This window comes from Sinocyclocheilus rhinocerous, unplaced genomic scaffold (assembly GCF_001515625.1).
Source record: "Sinocyclocheilus rhinocerous isolate Xijiao unplaced genomic scaffold, SAMN03320098_v1.1 scaffold241, whole genome shotgun sequence".
In the NCBI taxonomy this organism is placed as follows: Eukaryota; Metazoa; Chordata; class Actinopteri; order Cypriniformes; family Cyprinidae; genus Sinocyclocheilus; species Sinocyclocheilus rhinocerous.
The window spans coordinates 1,728,221-1,742,041 of record NW_015659312.1 but is presented as its reverse complement, the minus strand read 5'-3'; the positions used below and the strand labels follow the sequence as shown (position 1 = coordinate 1,742,041).

The window sequence follows — 13,821 nt, the reverse complement described above, 5'->3', positions numbered from 1 at the left end:
GCATCAGTGACGTACGTCCTTCACAGGGGCCCATCAGAGGTGTATGAACAGATGCTACTGATTCAGAGTAAGATTTGATGCCTGCCTAACTTTTCACTGAGTGGCAGTAATGAGCTGAAATCAGCTGCATAGGTCACAGCTAAATTGCAATACTTCATCTCGCCACTAGGAATAAAACAGCTCTAATATACATATTTATTGAATTACTTCTTTACGCACAGATATTTCTTTCAAACATTGTAGTGTAAGAGAAACACTTTTAAGTTATTTTATTATATTTTATGGGTATGTCAGAATATACTATGCACCTCCATGTTCTGATAATAGTTTGTTTTTTATATAACTACAATAACAGGTTTTAGGTTGATTTATCTATTTGTAGTTTAGACAGAAGAACGAGTTGCGTCTTATTCTGCAATGTATCCCTTTACAGGAAAAGTAACTGGTTTCAGCAAAACATTAAGTAGCCTAATTCTTATGATGAAGGGGATTCAAAAGAGGAAGATGGAAATTCCGCTGGGCATAACCTTGAGGGGATCATTCCTTTCCTTATCTCTCTTGTTTGTTCTCCATTCCATGTTATTTTAATTACTCCACTTCTCAGTCTCACTTTTTAAAGCTGACTCAAAAAGTTAAAAGGAAAGATAATCTGCTGCTCAACCCTGTACATTACATGTGGTTGTGTATAACTGACTCAAAGAAATACACAAAGTTCTATATTTCTGAAAGATTAAGAAAAAAGCTGGAGTTAAAACAATGGTTATAATATCTTTACAGATACACAAATTCAGAAAGTTATATCAAAATGTCTCAATATGTATTTAAACGATTTAGATTTATTTACATTGTGTAGGAGAAAGCAGAGAGTGGTTTAACACGGGGTGAGTTCAGCTTAACCAATTAGAGTACATGACCATTACCTTTTTGAGGTTACAGTAATTCCAATAATATAAAGTATTTACATCCACACACAGGACGATGTCCAGTGCACCTCTGTTGAACCCACAAAGATCATAATAGGACAGTATTGACCTACAGTTTCCACAGTTGAGATGTGACTAACACACAGTCTACTATATTTTTAGAATGGTTATACATATTTTTTTGTACTTTTATTTGAATTAAAAGTAAAATGAAATTAGAATGAAGTGGTCATCATGGTGGATGACCCTAAGCCTAAGCCATTTTTAATAAGCAAGTGGGGTATCAGCGGAGTAGATTGTAACAACATCTTTGTAGCTGACATTAATTCACATAATTTAGACACAAAGTGTTAGTTATAAGAGATTAATGTGGAAATGTTATATCAACGTTTGAGAGACGCTGAAAATGTGTTACAACAACCACCAAACGTTAATGATGTAGAAAACACCTGACATTCATATTCTTTAAGCAGGCTATCTAATAACAATGCTTCCATCACTAGCAAAAGTTTCAAAGGTCACATATTTACAGATACACAAGATTGATTTTTATGGTTAAAATGTCCGAAAGAGTGGGCTTTAGCGGCTGGGATACCCTCGCACCTCTATCTTGTAATTTCAAAGAGGGAAATCCCTGGCCAGTGAGTCACGCGCGTGAGTGTCATCGCGGGGATTCCGTAGCTCTCGCTCCGCTATCTGACTCTAGACACAGTTACAAAAATCTTAGATGGCACTTTATTCCTAAACACCTGGCATATTCCACATGACAGTTTGTACCAGTAGCCAATTAGAAATGCCTGCTTTAAAGTCGACACATATATTTTCTTTATCATTTTCACAAGCTTTTCTCTATAAAAATGAGACCCACACCCATTAAAAACGGGAAATGAAAGTTGAACAGGGAGGAGTTATTAAGGGGTTTGTCCAAATAGCTGTAAAAATGAACTCAGTGACTGACAGTACTCTACGTTGCTGGGGGATCCTTTATTCAAATGAGTTAAGTCTATTTTTAAACGGTCATACATCACCGAGCTTACGTCACATAAAAAAACATGTAAACAGCAAAAGATAAAGGTAGTATCGCATATGTTGTTTCCAGCAAAAATACTTGTATTTAATAGCCTTTGTGTATTTAGTTAAATGACCTATTAAACGCTAATGTCAATTTATTAGTGGTCCTTTAACCCGAACACGTACTTTCCTCTCTCTCTCTCTCTCTCTCTCACACACACACACACACACACACACACACACACACACACACACAAAGGTACTAAAGCTGTAACTGGGTCGGTATCTTTTCAAAAAGTACCTTATTTACCCCTAAAAGGTGCATATTAGTAGTTGAAAGGTAGGTAGTACCTCAAGTATACATATTAGTAGGGTAGGCAACTGCCCATAGTGACAACTTTTGTACCTTTTTTCCCCCTGAGAAAGTCGGCTATTTCTGTCTTTTTTACTCCACCATTTCATAAAGCCAACTTATATTCCCCATCACTTTCTGCTGTATAAATTCTGTAAATAAACGAAAAAAGTCTCCGTACTCACATTTCTGAAAGTGCATGTCAGAATCCCTTTTGCTGTCTTTAATTCTCGGCTCCCACGCCAGGTGAAATGAATGATGTCAGTCAGAGCAGCCTCTGTTAAATGTCAACTCCTCGAGTCACTGCCTGTTATCAACTGATTCGGGCACGTTCCACTATGTATACACAGACCACGCTGTATTATGCCCAGCCCATCTTTAGCTCCGCCCTCTAATGCTGATGAGCTGTCAAACTCTAGAGCACGTTGGAGGAAGGAGGGCAGGTTTAAACAAAAAAATGCGATAAGCATACCAAAATGTAATTTATTTTTTATTAGAAATTTAATCTTTGAAAGTGTCTAATGCAAATTAATAACAAAAAGAATGACATATACTGTTAGATTTCACGGAGGATTTTTAAAATTGTATATCCCACTGAAGTCCTTCATTTTGTCCTAAGGAAGAAGATAATTTGAACTATTGTTTAGTTGTTTATGTGTATGTGTGCTTTTTTAGTTAGTTATTTATTTGTTTCTTTCTCTCTTCTCTTAAATGCTGTCTTACAGATTAAGATTGCTCTTCTTTCTTGTGTATGTGGACTTAATTGTTAAAATTTATTGTAATGTTCAATAATTTCTTCAATAAAGAAAAAAAAAAGGTGGGCTAGTTTGCGCCTGACAGCAACAGTAAGGGATGACAAAATGACAAATAAGTAGGCTATGTCCGAGATGATAACAAGGCGAAATTTTTTAGAAATGTAAAACTTAAAACTCATTTGTTTTTGGAAATGTCATCCGTGTTTCATGTTTTTGGTTTGATTTCATACATTTTTGAAAAACATTTCTTGTAGCCTACTAAAATATTTTCCAAGCACCTTTGATACAACCTAAAAATGATTAGTAATAATATTAAAATAATAATATTAAATAACTAAATAATATTAAATGTTATTATATATTAAATATAGTAAAATATCTTCCGAAAATATCATTATTTTTAGCAAAGAATCAAAATGATATTATATATTTCATCCGAGCAGCTGAGTCCTTAACCATCTTCAAGAAATGACTAAAAACACATCTGTTCCACCGTTATTTGACCCTCTATCTCTAACACTTTCTATTCTATTTTAATTCTACTTTACCTATATTTATCTTTTTTTATTTTTTATTCTTTATTTAAAAAACAACAACAAAAAACAAACAAACACTAGCTTTCTATTTTTTCTATTCTATCTACTTGTTTTTCTTTGTTTGTGTGTGTGTGTGTATAATATATATATATATATATATATATATATATATATACCTTGCTACGTGTACTGCGTTAGGCAAACCGAGACTTGTCATTTGCACTTATATATTGTTGCTCTTTTGTTAGTTTTGACTGCTTTTATTGTCCTCATTTGTAAGTCGCTTTGGATAAAAGCGTCTGCTAAATGACTAAATGTAAAATGTAAATATATTTCAACCTCATCATAGAAATAGTGTATTCAAGTAATTGTTGTTGGATTTCTTTACTGTTAACACTTTTGCTTTAAGAAATATAATATAATCATTTATATTAATTTAAAGGCACAATATGTAATTTTCGCCGCTAGAGGGCGCGTATTCAAAATAAACAAAGAGGCAAAGGCGTAGTTTGATGACACCGTGACTGAGTGTGGAATCATGGGAGTTGTAGTCTTCATCCCCGCAGCCGAAGCAATCCAACTCAGGCAGAAATCATGTTCATGGATGAGCTAATGATTTATTAACATAGTAGAATGAAGCAGGGTGAGACTGAAAGCCATCAAAGCGAAACGAGGCCGCTGAACGAGCGTGGCACACGGCTCGAAAGCAGCGGAGCTTTTATTATGCCACAGTCGACCGCTTCCGCTCCTTCCAGTCGTGCATATGTGGGGGGAAAAAAGCAGCGCTGTTTTATCATACTAGATACATTTGAAAGTTCTGTTATGCTACTCTGTGCGGTCATCATCGGTCTATTAAAACGCACAACATATTAAAGCGTCTTTGGTGTTTCCATGTTTTCTACAAAACAAAACCGGAAATTGAGGGGTTATGACGTCATTGGCAGGCGACACAATGACACTATGGACACGGTCCGTGTCACAAGTTAAAATTGCTTATTTCTCTGGATTTAAACATTCTTCGAAACATTTGGGATAGTGTAAGTACTCAAGTCAGCAAAATATATAACACTGTTCTAGTGGTTTTTGGATATTTTAATAAAAAAATCTTACATATTGTGCCTTTAATATAGACAGTGCTTCTGTGTAGAGTTAGTTTTGTCAAATGAATTTGAAGACTATACCTATACTTCCTTTTCCCCCACAAAAACTTTGATCTGCTAATTTGCCTCAGAAATGTTAACCATTTTGTCCATTTCCTCCATTCTCACCACAACACCAAAACTGTCTTCTGTTTCTTTTTCCTCCTCCACCTCCACCCACTCATCCTCTCCCAGCTGCAAAAAAAAAAAAAAGTGGAGACCTTTAAATGCTTAAGCTCGACTGCTGTTCACATTGTAGTGGTCTTACAGTTATTTGAAATGAGAAAGCACTCTTATTCGCTTAAAATAAACATCATGGTAAGCATGATAAGTGCACACTTAGTACATTCTGATGTAGTACTTTAAAAATCTAAAGAGATGCACATTTTAAATGTTGCATGGCCACTCCATACTAGTCTATTCCTGTAGTAACATACTTTTGACTAACCTCAGTGTGAACCAGCTAGCATTAGATCTTCAACAGCAAAATTTAGAGCCCCTCCATGACGTGTCCTTACAAATGTAAACAACATAAATCATTATGGGTATTACAGTTCATTTCTTTAGTGAACAAAAATCCTTTTATTTATTTATTTATTTCTAAAGGAGGAGTGGAATTCAAGTAGTCTACATGAGGTAGTGTCTCCTGGTATGTGTAGCCTACAGAACTTCTGTTTTCACGGAAAACTTCTGTCTTCATGGCTCCATCTAGTGACCAAAAAATTATATACATGTATAGCCTATATGCAGTGTTGCGCTAAATTCAGTTGCTCCATAATGTGGCATAAACAACATCATTACATCATCTACACATTAAAAAACAACATCAACAACAAATGAGATTTCATAATTTTATACAAAAAAAGTAGGATTCATGAAGAAACCAAGCTGAGATCAGCCCTACATGGATTCACTGTTGGCTATTTATGTATTCATACAGAAAGTAATTTCAGTAAATATGTGAATTTAAAGTAATAATGTTCTAAATTCAGTGTTTTAACTGATCATATCATATGCTCAGCAGAAACACAGATCATATAGAATATGCAGATAAACATGAGCATCATATTCTTGTTCATGACCATTCACATATATGCCAGATACAATATTCATAACCTACTTTATAGTCTTTATAGTAGATTTCCTAGTAACCTATAAACTTTATAGATGTCCATTTAGAACCCAGATTCAGTCTCAAATGTATCAAATTTAATATTGTATCAATGCATTCTATGGCACCTTTAATGTTCTTTCTTTCTTTTCTAATGGGCAGGGAATCAAATGTAAAAAAGGGACATCTGTCACAACGAGTTAATTCCAATATAACAATACTCTATAGTAAATATATTTATACTCCCTGAATTGGATCATAATTCAGTCTATTACAATTGTTATGTTATTTACTGGCAAAGACAGAGAGATATGTCAGCGGTGTCAAAGTCTGTCACCTCTGTACCATTTCCATTTGTGAGTGTGACACATCTGGAAATATTTTGTAGCTATAGTTTTAGGAGAGTGTAGTCAGGTTTAAGTCCCCACCAGAATATATAAACCTGTACACACACACACACACACACACACACACACACACACACATATATATATAATATTAATCTGATATGACACAGTCGATTGTTATGGTACATAACTGTAGGCTAGAGCATTGGTATAAAGAAATTAGGATGTAGTCACATGATTCATATCCCGGAAATACACTGCTGTCGATGGGGGAAAATGGCGTTATGAGCAGCTCTATACTGTAACAGAAGTGGGGCAGAAGAGTCAAGAGACAACAATGATTAACCCGCGTTTCTCGGTTTACCAAATGACAGAAACGCCTAACCTGACATTAGCCTAGACATAGAGTTGCACACTCGATTATGTAAGGGCGCTTCACAGATGGACAAAGACAGACTCGCAGTGAGTACATGCCAAAATAAACACGAGGAAGTAGCCTTAAAAGGGGCGTGTAATGTGTTTCATGGCTTTGAGAAATACCAAAGGCGACAAAAACGCAGACGGAAGCATTTTAGTGGCGTACCTGTAGACTATGTAACAGCACAGCGATAGGCTACGGATCGAGGGAAATGTTTTGTTATTTAGTACGATGTCTCGCTATCGCTTACCGTACGCTTAACGCTTATCATGGCATCTTGTTACGCGTACCTAAAGGTGTCATTTTCTCATGATGCTTTTTATTCTATGACCTCGTTATCCCATTGCTTGGAGTCATTTATTTATTTTAATCCAGTGTAAAGAAATCTGCATATGGGCCATTCCACCGAATGGGTGCCATTTGCTTCCAAACCTCTTCCAAAAAATAAAATAAAAAATATTTTAATGTTGAACATTGACTAGTGAGCTGACCTCACTGGTAACAAAAAGAAAAAAGAGAGAGCCCAAGTCATGTTTCTATTTAAATCTAGTGGTCTGCAGAGGTTTTTGTTAGGGTTATGTGTAGGGGTAGAGGACGGGTTATGAAAATAATAATGATAAAATATCATTAACCTGATAAAAAACCAAAACCAAAAAAACAATGGAAGTCTATGAGATGTCCTCACTGATATAGTGAAACACGTGTGCTGGTGCGTTTTATGTGTTAAAATATAATTTATTATAATTTATTATTAAATAATAATAACAAAAGTAAAATAGGCCAGTGTTAATATGAAGAAAGTTTCTGTATTGATTTTTTACACGCGTTTTACCTGTATTTTTAATAACTCGAGGAAAGGCCCATAAACTTAACAAAAAATGCCTTTTCAGTTTTTCTGGATATTGTTTTTTTACACCGCAGGTCACATTCAAACGCCATTCCATGTATGGGTCTAATACATAATTGCCACAAGACAGAAATTGCAAGTAAATTTTCTGTCATACTTGCAGGAATGTAATATAAAACAGCAATGCAGGAACAAACACAAGTTTTCTCTGGGCAAAAACGTTGTCTCAGTGTGGATAGAAGGCCAAAATGTAGAGAAAAAGATGCATTTTCAAATTTATCTAGATTAATATGGACGTAGCCTAATATTTACATTAATAAATCAGATGACACTACTCACTCCTGTTACTGTTACTTAGTTACTATATATGAGTATAGAATATATGAGTATAAGAGTAACAGGACTGAAAGTAACAGGATTGAGATTTTAAATGAGCAAATACATATAATATAGCCACATGGAGTACATGCTAATATTATGAGGATACTCAGCAAATTATAGTGTTTCACAAAATATTTGTATTTTTAAAATAAACAAGAAATATCTAAGAAATAATTTAGGTAACAGGACAGTATGTTAATATTGACAATCCCAGTCATCATTACAATATCATCAAATATACAGAAAAGAAAATGGGACCACATGCTTTAGGTCATTTCATTGCCTTCAGAAGATCCAGATGTTACAATATCATGTTGAAAATTGTGGAATTTTCCCAGTTTTTCAGAGGGTGGACTGTGTTAGGGTAACAGGACTGAGTGAAAACCTGGGGACACGACTAAAAAGTGTATTTTACCTAAAATATTATAGATTTATTTTGAAATAAATGTATTTAAAGCACAGATGAAATGTGGAGGTACAAAAATGCTAAATAAAAATGACTTCTGAATGATTTTAAATATTTCATGTTAAAATGTTGTGTTAGAGACTGGGGACATGTAACAAACTATGTTTTCAGTGTTTTAGGTAGTTTATATTAAATTTTTTAAATTATATATTTTAAATTTACAGTTAGATTAATGTGCAGGACACTTTGCTTAATAATAAAATATATTTTAAAGTTACTTTTCATGCATAAATGTACATATAATGTCCTGGGGACAGAAATGGCACCCATTCGGTGGAATGGCCCATATGCAGCAATGTGACATTCATATATTTAAACATGATATGATATATTATAGTTATATTATACTATATATTATATTATCTTATATTAAAATTATTTTACAGTATTTACAACTAATATTATACAATGGATATTATTTAATGCAGGCTGGTCCATGCTCATGGCTGGATATGCAACATTTTATTGGTGACCTTATGGCTGCGAATGCTTCAGTCACTGGACATCCACTGAGAGAGCAACGTACTGAGGAGACAGTGAGTTCTGCTTGGCTCAAAGTCTCTCATCCTCCCCAGTCCACCCCATCCAGACAGAGCCGGGTGAAAAGTGCTGTTCAGTTTGGTCTGCATTCTGAGGAAAGGGAAAGGGAACTCAGACACCATGAAAGCAATGGTGAGTATATTAAAATAGACTGTAAGGTTGCTGTACCGCTGTGTTATAAATACACTTTATTCTCATGAAATAGGATTGGGAAACATGCAGAATTGATTGATTCCTGGTAACAGTTTCAATTATTTTAGTACTTCAGAAGCATTTACTTATTGCATCTACTTGCCTCTGAAGCCTGTTGCCAAATGATGAGATTATTTTAGATTTCAACAGAACAGATACAGCACATAAAAATACATTTATACATTTAATATATATCAAAATACATTAACAAATTATTCTTGCTGCAGAAGTTGAGTTCACAGGCTTTCTAATGCAGATCAGACACCCCATATGCAATCCAGTCCTAACTATATATTAATATATATATTAAGGAAGAGATAATAATTATAATATTATGAGTCAGTAGGTCATTATCATAAAATAAACCCAGAAAGGTTGATTAGAACCTTCTTCTGAATAACAACCGGTTCTCTGTTCCCAACCCTGCCAGGAAATAGTTTAATATTAAGTTTCATCATGTTTATCTATCTTCTACTCACTGCTTCATTGATTTATATTGACTCATTTTCTGCATTCTCATTTCTCTCTTTTGTAGTTCAGCATCGTGCCTGCACATGTTCTGGCTGCCCTCTTTCCTCATCTCCTTCTAGTTCCTCAGTCCACACCCTGAAACCCAGAACCAGCCCAGCCTCACAGATCCAACCACCTTCGTCCCCCCAATCCACCCCACCGCAGCAGACCAAAGAACCCAGCCCTGCTCCTGTCAGCCTGGGCTTATGTCTAGGTTTGGGTCTCTCTCTGGAAGAGGAAAACACAGAGCCCAGCAGCACATCTGCTCACCCCCAGCAGGAAGACAAAGGCACTAGCACCCATAGCCCAATCCCTCAGGCAAATTCCGAGTCCCCCGGTGTTCCACCAGTTCAGGCCTTTGCGTGTCTATGCTGCCACTGTGGGTTTCAAACCTGTAGCCAACTTCTACGCCAACAAAAGGACCCAGAGGCACATGTTTCCCATCACCACTACCATCACCACCACCATCACTGCCCTCTCTCCACCTGCACGTCATGTACGCTCCCGTCCTTTCCTTGCCTGTCCTGTCAGCGCACCTTCCCCACCTGCGCCCAGCTCCTGCGCCATCAGCAGGGCCACACGCAACAGGAGGGCTTGCAGCAGCTCCCATGCATGCACTGCAATGCTTCTTTCCCTAGGCCATCGCAATTGCTGCAGCACCAGCGAACCCAGCATGCATCCAAAGTGGGTGGCTTCCTGTGCGCCGAGTGTGGCCGTGCATTCAACTCGCATAGCAATCTGCGCATCCACCTCAACGTACACACAGGTGCCCGGCCCTACAGCTGTACCGACTGCGGAAAGAGCTTCAGCCAGTCCGGGGCGCTTAAGATTCACCGGCGAATTCACACCGGAGAGAGGCCGTACACCTGTACTTATTGCGGGAGGGGTTTCCCTCACTTAGCTGGGGTGAGAGCGCATCAGCGAATTCACACGGGGGAGAAACCGTACCGCTGCGGTCAGTGTGGGAAGTGCTTTACTCAGTCCGGGGCTCTGAAGATCCACACTCGCATCCACACTGGCGAGAGGCCTTTCGTGTGCGGCCTCTGTGGGAAGAGTTTTTCAAACCGTTCTGGTATTCGCTTTCATCACCGCACGGTTCACGGGATCGTGACGGAGCCCAACTCGGTGGGCAGGCCTAGTCTGGCTGCCTCTGCATCGTCCTCAGTTTCAGATTTCCAGAGAATTCAAGCCTCCGGTCTCAACCAGATCCATCTCCGGGAGATGGAAGAGAGGAGTCCGCCAAGTAAAGTGCAGTTAAGAGGGGATGGGGACAAAGAGGCCCTTCCATATACCTGCGAGGACTGCGGTCAGCGTTTTCCAGATGCTCCGTCTAGAAACAGACACCAGACATTGCAGCACTACTCTAAGGAAGAGAGGGAAAAGGAAGAGAGCAACTCAGACAAAACTATAGATTAGACAAAAACAACAAACATTTCTGACTCCAAAAGAGAGGGAAGATAAAAGCAACTTTAATATAAAATGTATTAAAGCAGATGTTGAGCCCATTTGAAACCTGCTGATATCAGTCCTCTCACACTCTTAAGTCATGATGTAAGAAACATTGTTTGTGTCCAAGACGCTATACACTTTAATTGAGAATGCTGTCTAATTTATATCACACATTTAAGCTAAGCTTTTAAAAAATTGCAGTGTACACTACAATCTCCGGGCTCACAGTGTGCTGGACACCAGTATTTTATTTTATTGTCTAGCCATCTGAGATTTTGGTATGAAGATAAAGCTTAGGATCATGATTTTTTGGTAGTATTACAGCACACTGTGAGTGTACTGAATATTGGCACCATTTGTTGTCTGCTTTTGGCAAACAACAAAGCTTTTGGACCCGGAAATGGTGGCGTGTGATGTCAGACTTAACATTCTAGTTTTGATCACGTAAGATTCTTTTACCTGTGATGTGTGCCTCTAAAAAAGTAAAATTGTGACAACCTGTATTGTGAAACTGCACCATAAAATATAAATAAGTAGCTTTGCCACAAACACATTTCATTACACCAAATACACAAAATAATGTTCTTTTTAGCAGCATCATATGACCCCTTTAAGGTATTTGTGCATAAACATTACCAAACCTGCACTAGTTTTTCCACCATCGGGCCGAAAGGTTACCAGAAAGCAAAGAGAAGATGGCTTGTTGGCAAAGCTCATGAGTCTCCATGTCACTAAAGCAGTTCTTCAAGCATGATTCTCCTGGCCTGAGGACGGTTAGATAGATGTGCTGAGAAATCCACAAATGGAATGGTTTGTATTTGTACTTTGTACTTAACGCGACTCGTACCACAACTGGTATCACTTACAGCCATTCAGCCTGATAATGGAAAAGTGCTTTATTTTACATTTTAGCACTGTATATTTGTATGTGGGAGTATTTTGCAGTTTTGCAAGTTTTTTTTTTAAAAGCTTATTATATTTCTTTTTAGTTTAACAAACTTCTGATGCTGTTTTGATAATGAACTGGGTCATTAAGAAAAGGTGCTGATTGGAGGGCCGCATGGTGGTTCAGAGGGTAGCATTGTCGCCTCACAGCATGAAGCAAGGCTCGAAATTGCGACCATTTTGGTCGCATATGCTCCCGAAATTTAATCTGTGAGCCCTCAAAAAAAGCAGTGACTGAGAGATTGACAGCTAATATTAACCAATACAAAATCTGCATGCTCCTAAATTTTTGCTGGTGCTCCTAACTTTTTGAAGTTGGGAGCACCAGTGCTACCAAGTAAAAAAGTTAATTTCGAGCCCTGTGAAGGTCACCAGTTTGAGCCTGAGGCCTTTCTGTGTGGAGTTTGCATGTTCTCTCTGTGTTGCCGTGAGATTCCTCTTGGTGCTCTGGTTTCCCCCATAATCCAAAGTCATGCAACATATGTTAATTGGAGCAGCTAAACTGTCTGAAGGTGTGAATGTGTGGTGGATTGGCCATCTGTCCGGCCTGTGGCCCAAGATGCTGGGATAGGCCCCAGTATCCCCACAACCCTAAAGAGGACAGGCGGTTTGAAGAATGGATGAAAATGGTTTCAATTGGTTTCTTAGGTTTTAACTCAAGGGTTTAAGCCTGACATTGACAGAGCACAGTTCTCTGCTGAGGTAGCAGTGCCCTTCTTTCTGACTGTCTTAATGGGTATCTTGAAAAGCACATGCAAACTAAAAGACAAAATCTTTAGATTCTGGCTTCAAAAGTCAAATATGGCCATCGAGATTATTCATCACACATGAGAGTGTGGTTGTAGAATTAATGTGTTTTTTAAATTAAATGATGCTCTTACCATATTTAAAGTCAATTCAGCTTGTTGTGTGGGGATGAATATTATGACCTTATCAGTGTTCCAGGTGTTGCTTACTGTATTTGTGGTCTCTGCAGGGACTGACAGTACACAAGACTGCATGAAGTGAGGGGCTGCCATTTTTACAACTGGCCAAAGGGTTGTTGTTAAAGATATCTGTAAGTATTATCACTTAGAATTAAAGTTTGGCAACACTATCAGGGGAAATGAATTGTACATTATTTTTGTATCTTTAAAATTACACTGTTGATACGTGAACCCTCCTTATGCAGTATTGTGAATGTTGTTGGTCAATGACCTCTCAACCCAGAGCATCAGATACGTCTTGTACATCTGTCAGTTTAGCTCTATATAAGTCTATATGTGCATTGTGTACACATATGTCAACAAAATAAAGGTTGATGTACCTTTTTTGGAATTAAAATTTTAAGAGTTCGGAGTTTATATGTTCAACTTTATGACTCTAGTGACACCAGTTTGGTTTACTGAGGTATTCTGTTTTGTTGATTAACTTTTATCTGTAACATTTGTGATTCATTTTAGACCAGAACCCTTGAACCATGTCTTGGGGTTAAATATTCTCATTATAAGACATGAAGCTTTGTCTACAACAAACAACAAGTAGCCTCCTACAGATACATTTCAAAACTACAATTATAATTGCACTTCCTAAAGAATTCACCTTTGCTGAGTCATCTACAGTCACCTGTGATTATTTGAAATTACTGTAAGGTCAATGAACTTTAGACTAGGGAATTTCCATTGTTCCCTACCTACTGTTCTGCCCTCTTCAAATTTCCTAGGCTATGTATTATTTAATGGCCTACAACTAAGTACATTCTAACCTGCATGTTTATTATTTTACTTCCCTCCAGTTCAGTGGCAGTGACCTGGGTCAAGGTTTTTTTTTTTTTTTTTGCTGGTAAGAGAAGATTCACTCCAGATCTATTTACGCGCATGTAAAGTGTTTCTTTTAAAAATGTATTAGACTTAACATGAC

General features: G+C 37.4%; 2 protein-coding genes across 2 annotated transcripts in view; one reads left to right on the top strand and one right to left on the bottom strand.

The window, feature by feature from the left end:
• LOC107723414 (NF-kappa-B inhibitor delta-like) overlaps nt 1-2,598 on the bottom strand; it is a 15,468-nt gene extending 12,870 nt beyond the window's left edge. The window contains exon 1 of the mRNA XM_016532009.1: nt 2,472-2,598. Within this exon, the coding sequence (XP_016387495.1) occupies nt 2,472-2,487 (16 nt within the window). The 5' untranslated portion in view covers nt 2,488-2,598. The remainder of the gene's footprint in view (nt 1-2,471) is intronic.
• Nucleotides 2,599-6,435: 3,837 nt separating this feature from the next.
• LOC107723573 (zinc finger protein 696-like) lies at nt 6,436-11,488 on the top strand. The gene is made up of 3 exons (XM_016532268.1): nt 6,436-6,636; nt 8,715-8,958; nt 9,554-11,488. The coding sequence occupies exons 1-3, from the start codon at nt 6,616-6,618 to the stop codon at nt 10,942-10,944; spliced, it is 1,656 nt and encodes a 551-aa protein (XP_016387754.1). The 5' UTR covers nt 6,436-6,615; the 3' UTR covers nt 10,945-11,488.
• Nucleotides 11,489-13,821: the final 2,333 nt, after the last annotated feature.

What these genes read in the sequence shown, in the direction of transcription:
- LOC107723573 (XM_016532268.1), top strand. Translation starts at nt 6,616, where the DNA reads ATGGACAAAGACAGACTCGCA. An exon ending in TGGACAAAGACAGACTCGCA is followed by an intron (nt 6,637 to 8,714) that starts GTGAGTACATGC and finishes TATTTAATGCAG; the next exon opens with GCTGGTCCATGCTCATGGCT. An exon ending in CAGACACCATGAAAGCAATG is followed by an intron (nt 8,959 to 9,553) that starts GTGAGTATATTA and finishes TCTCTTTTGTAG; the next exon opens with TTCAGCATCGTGCCTGCACA.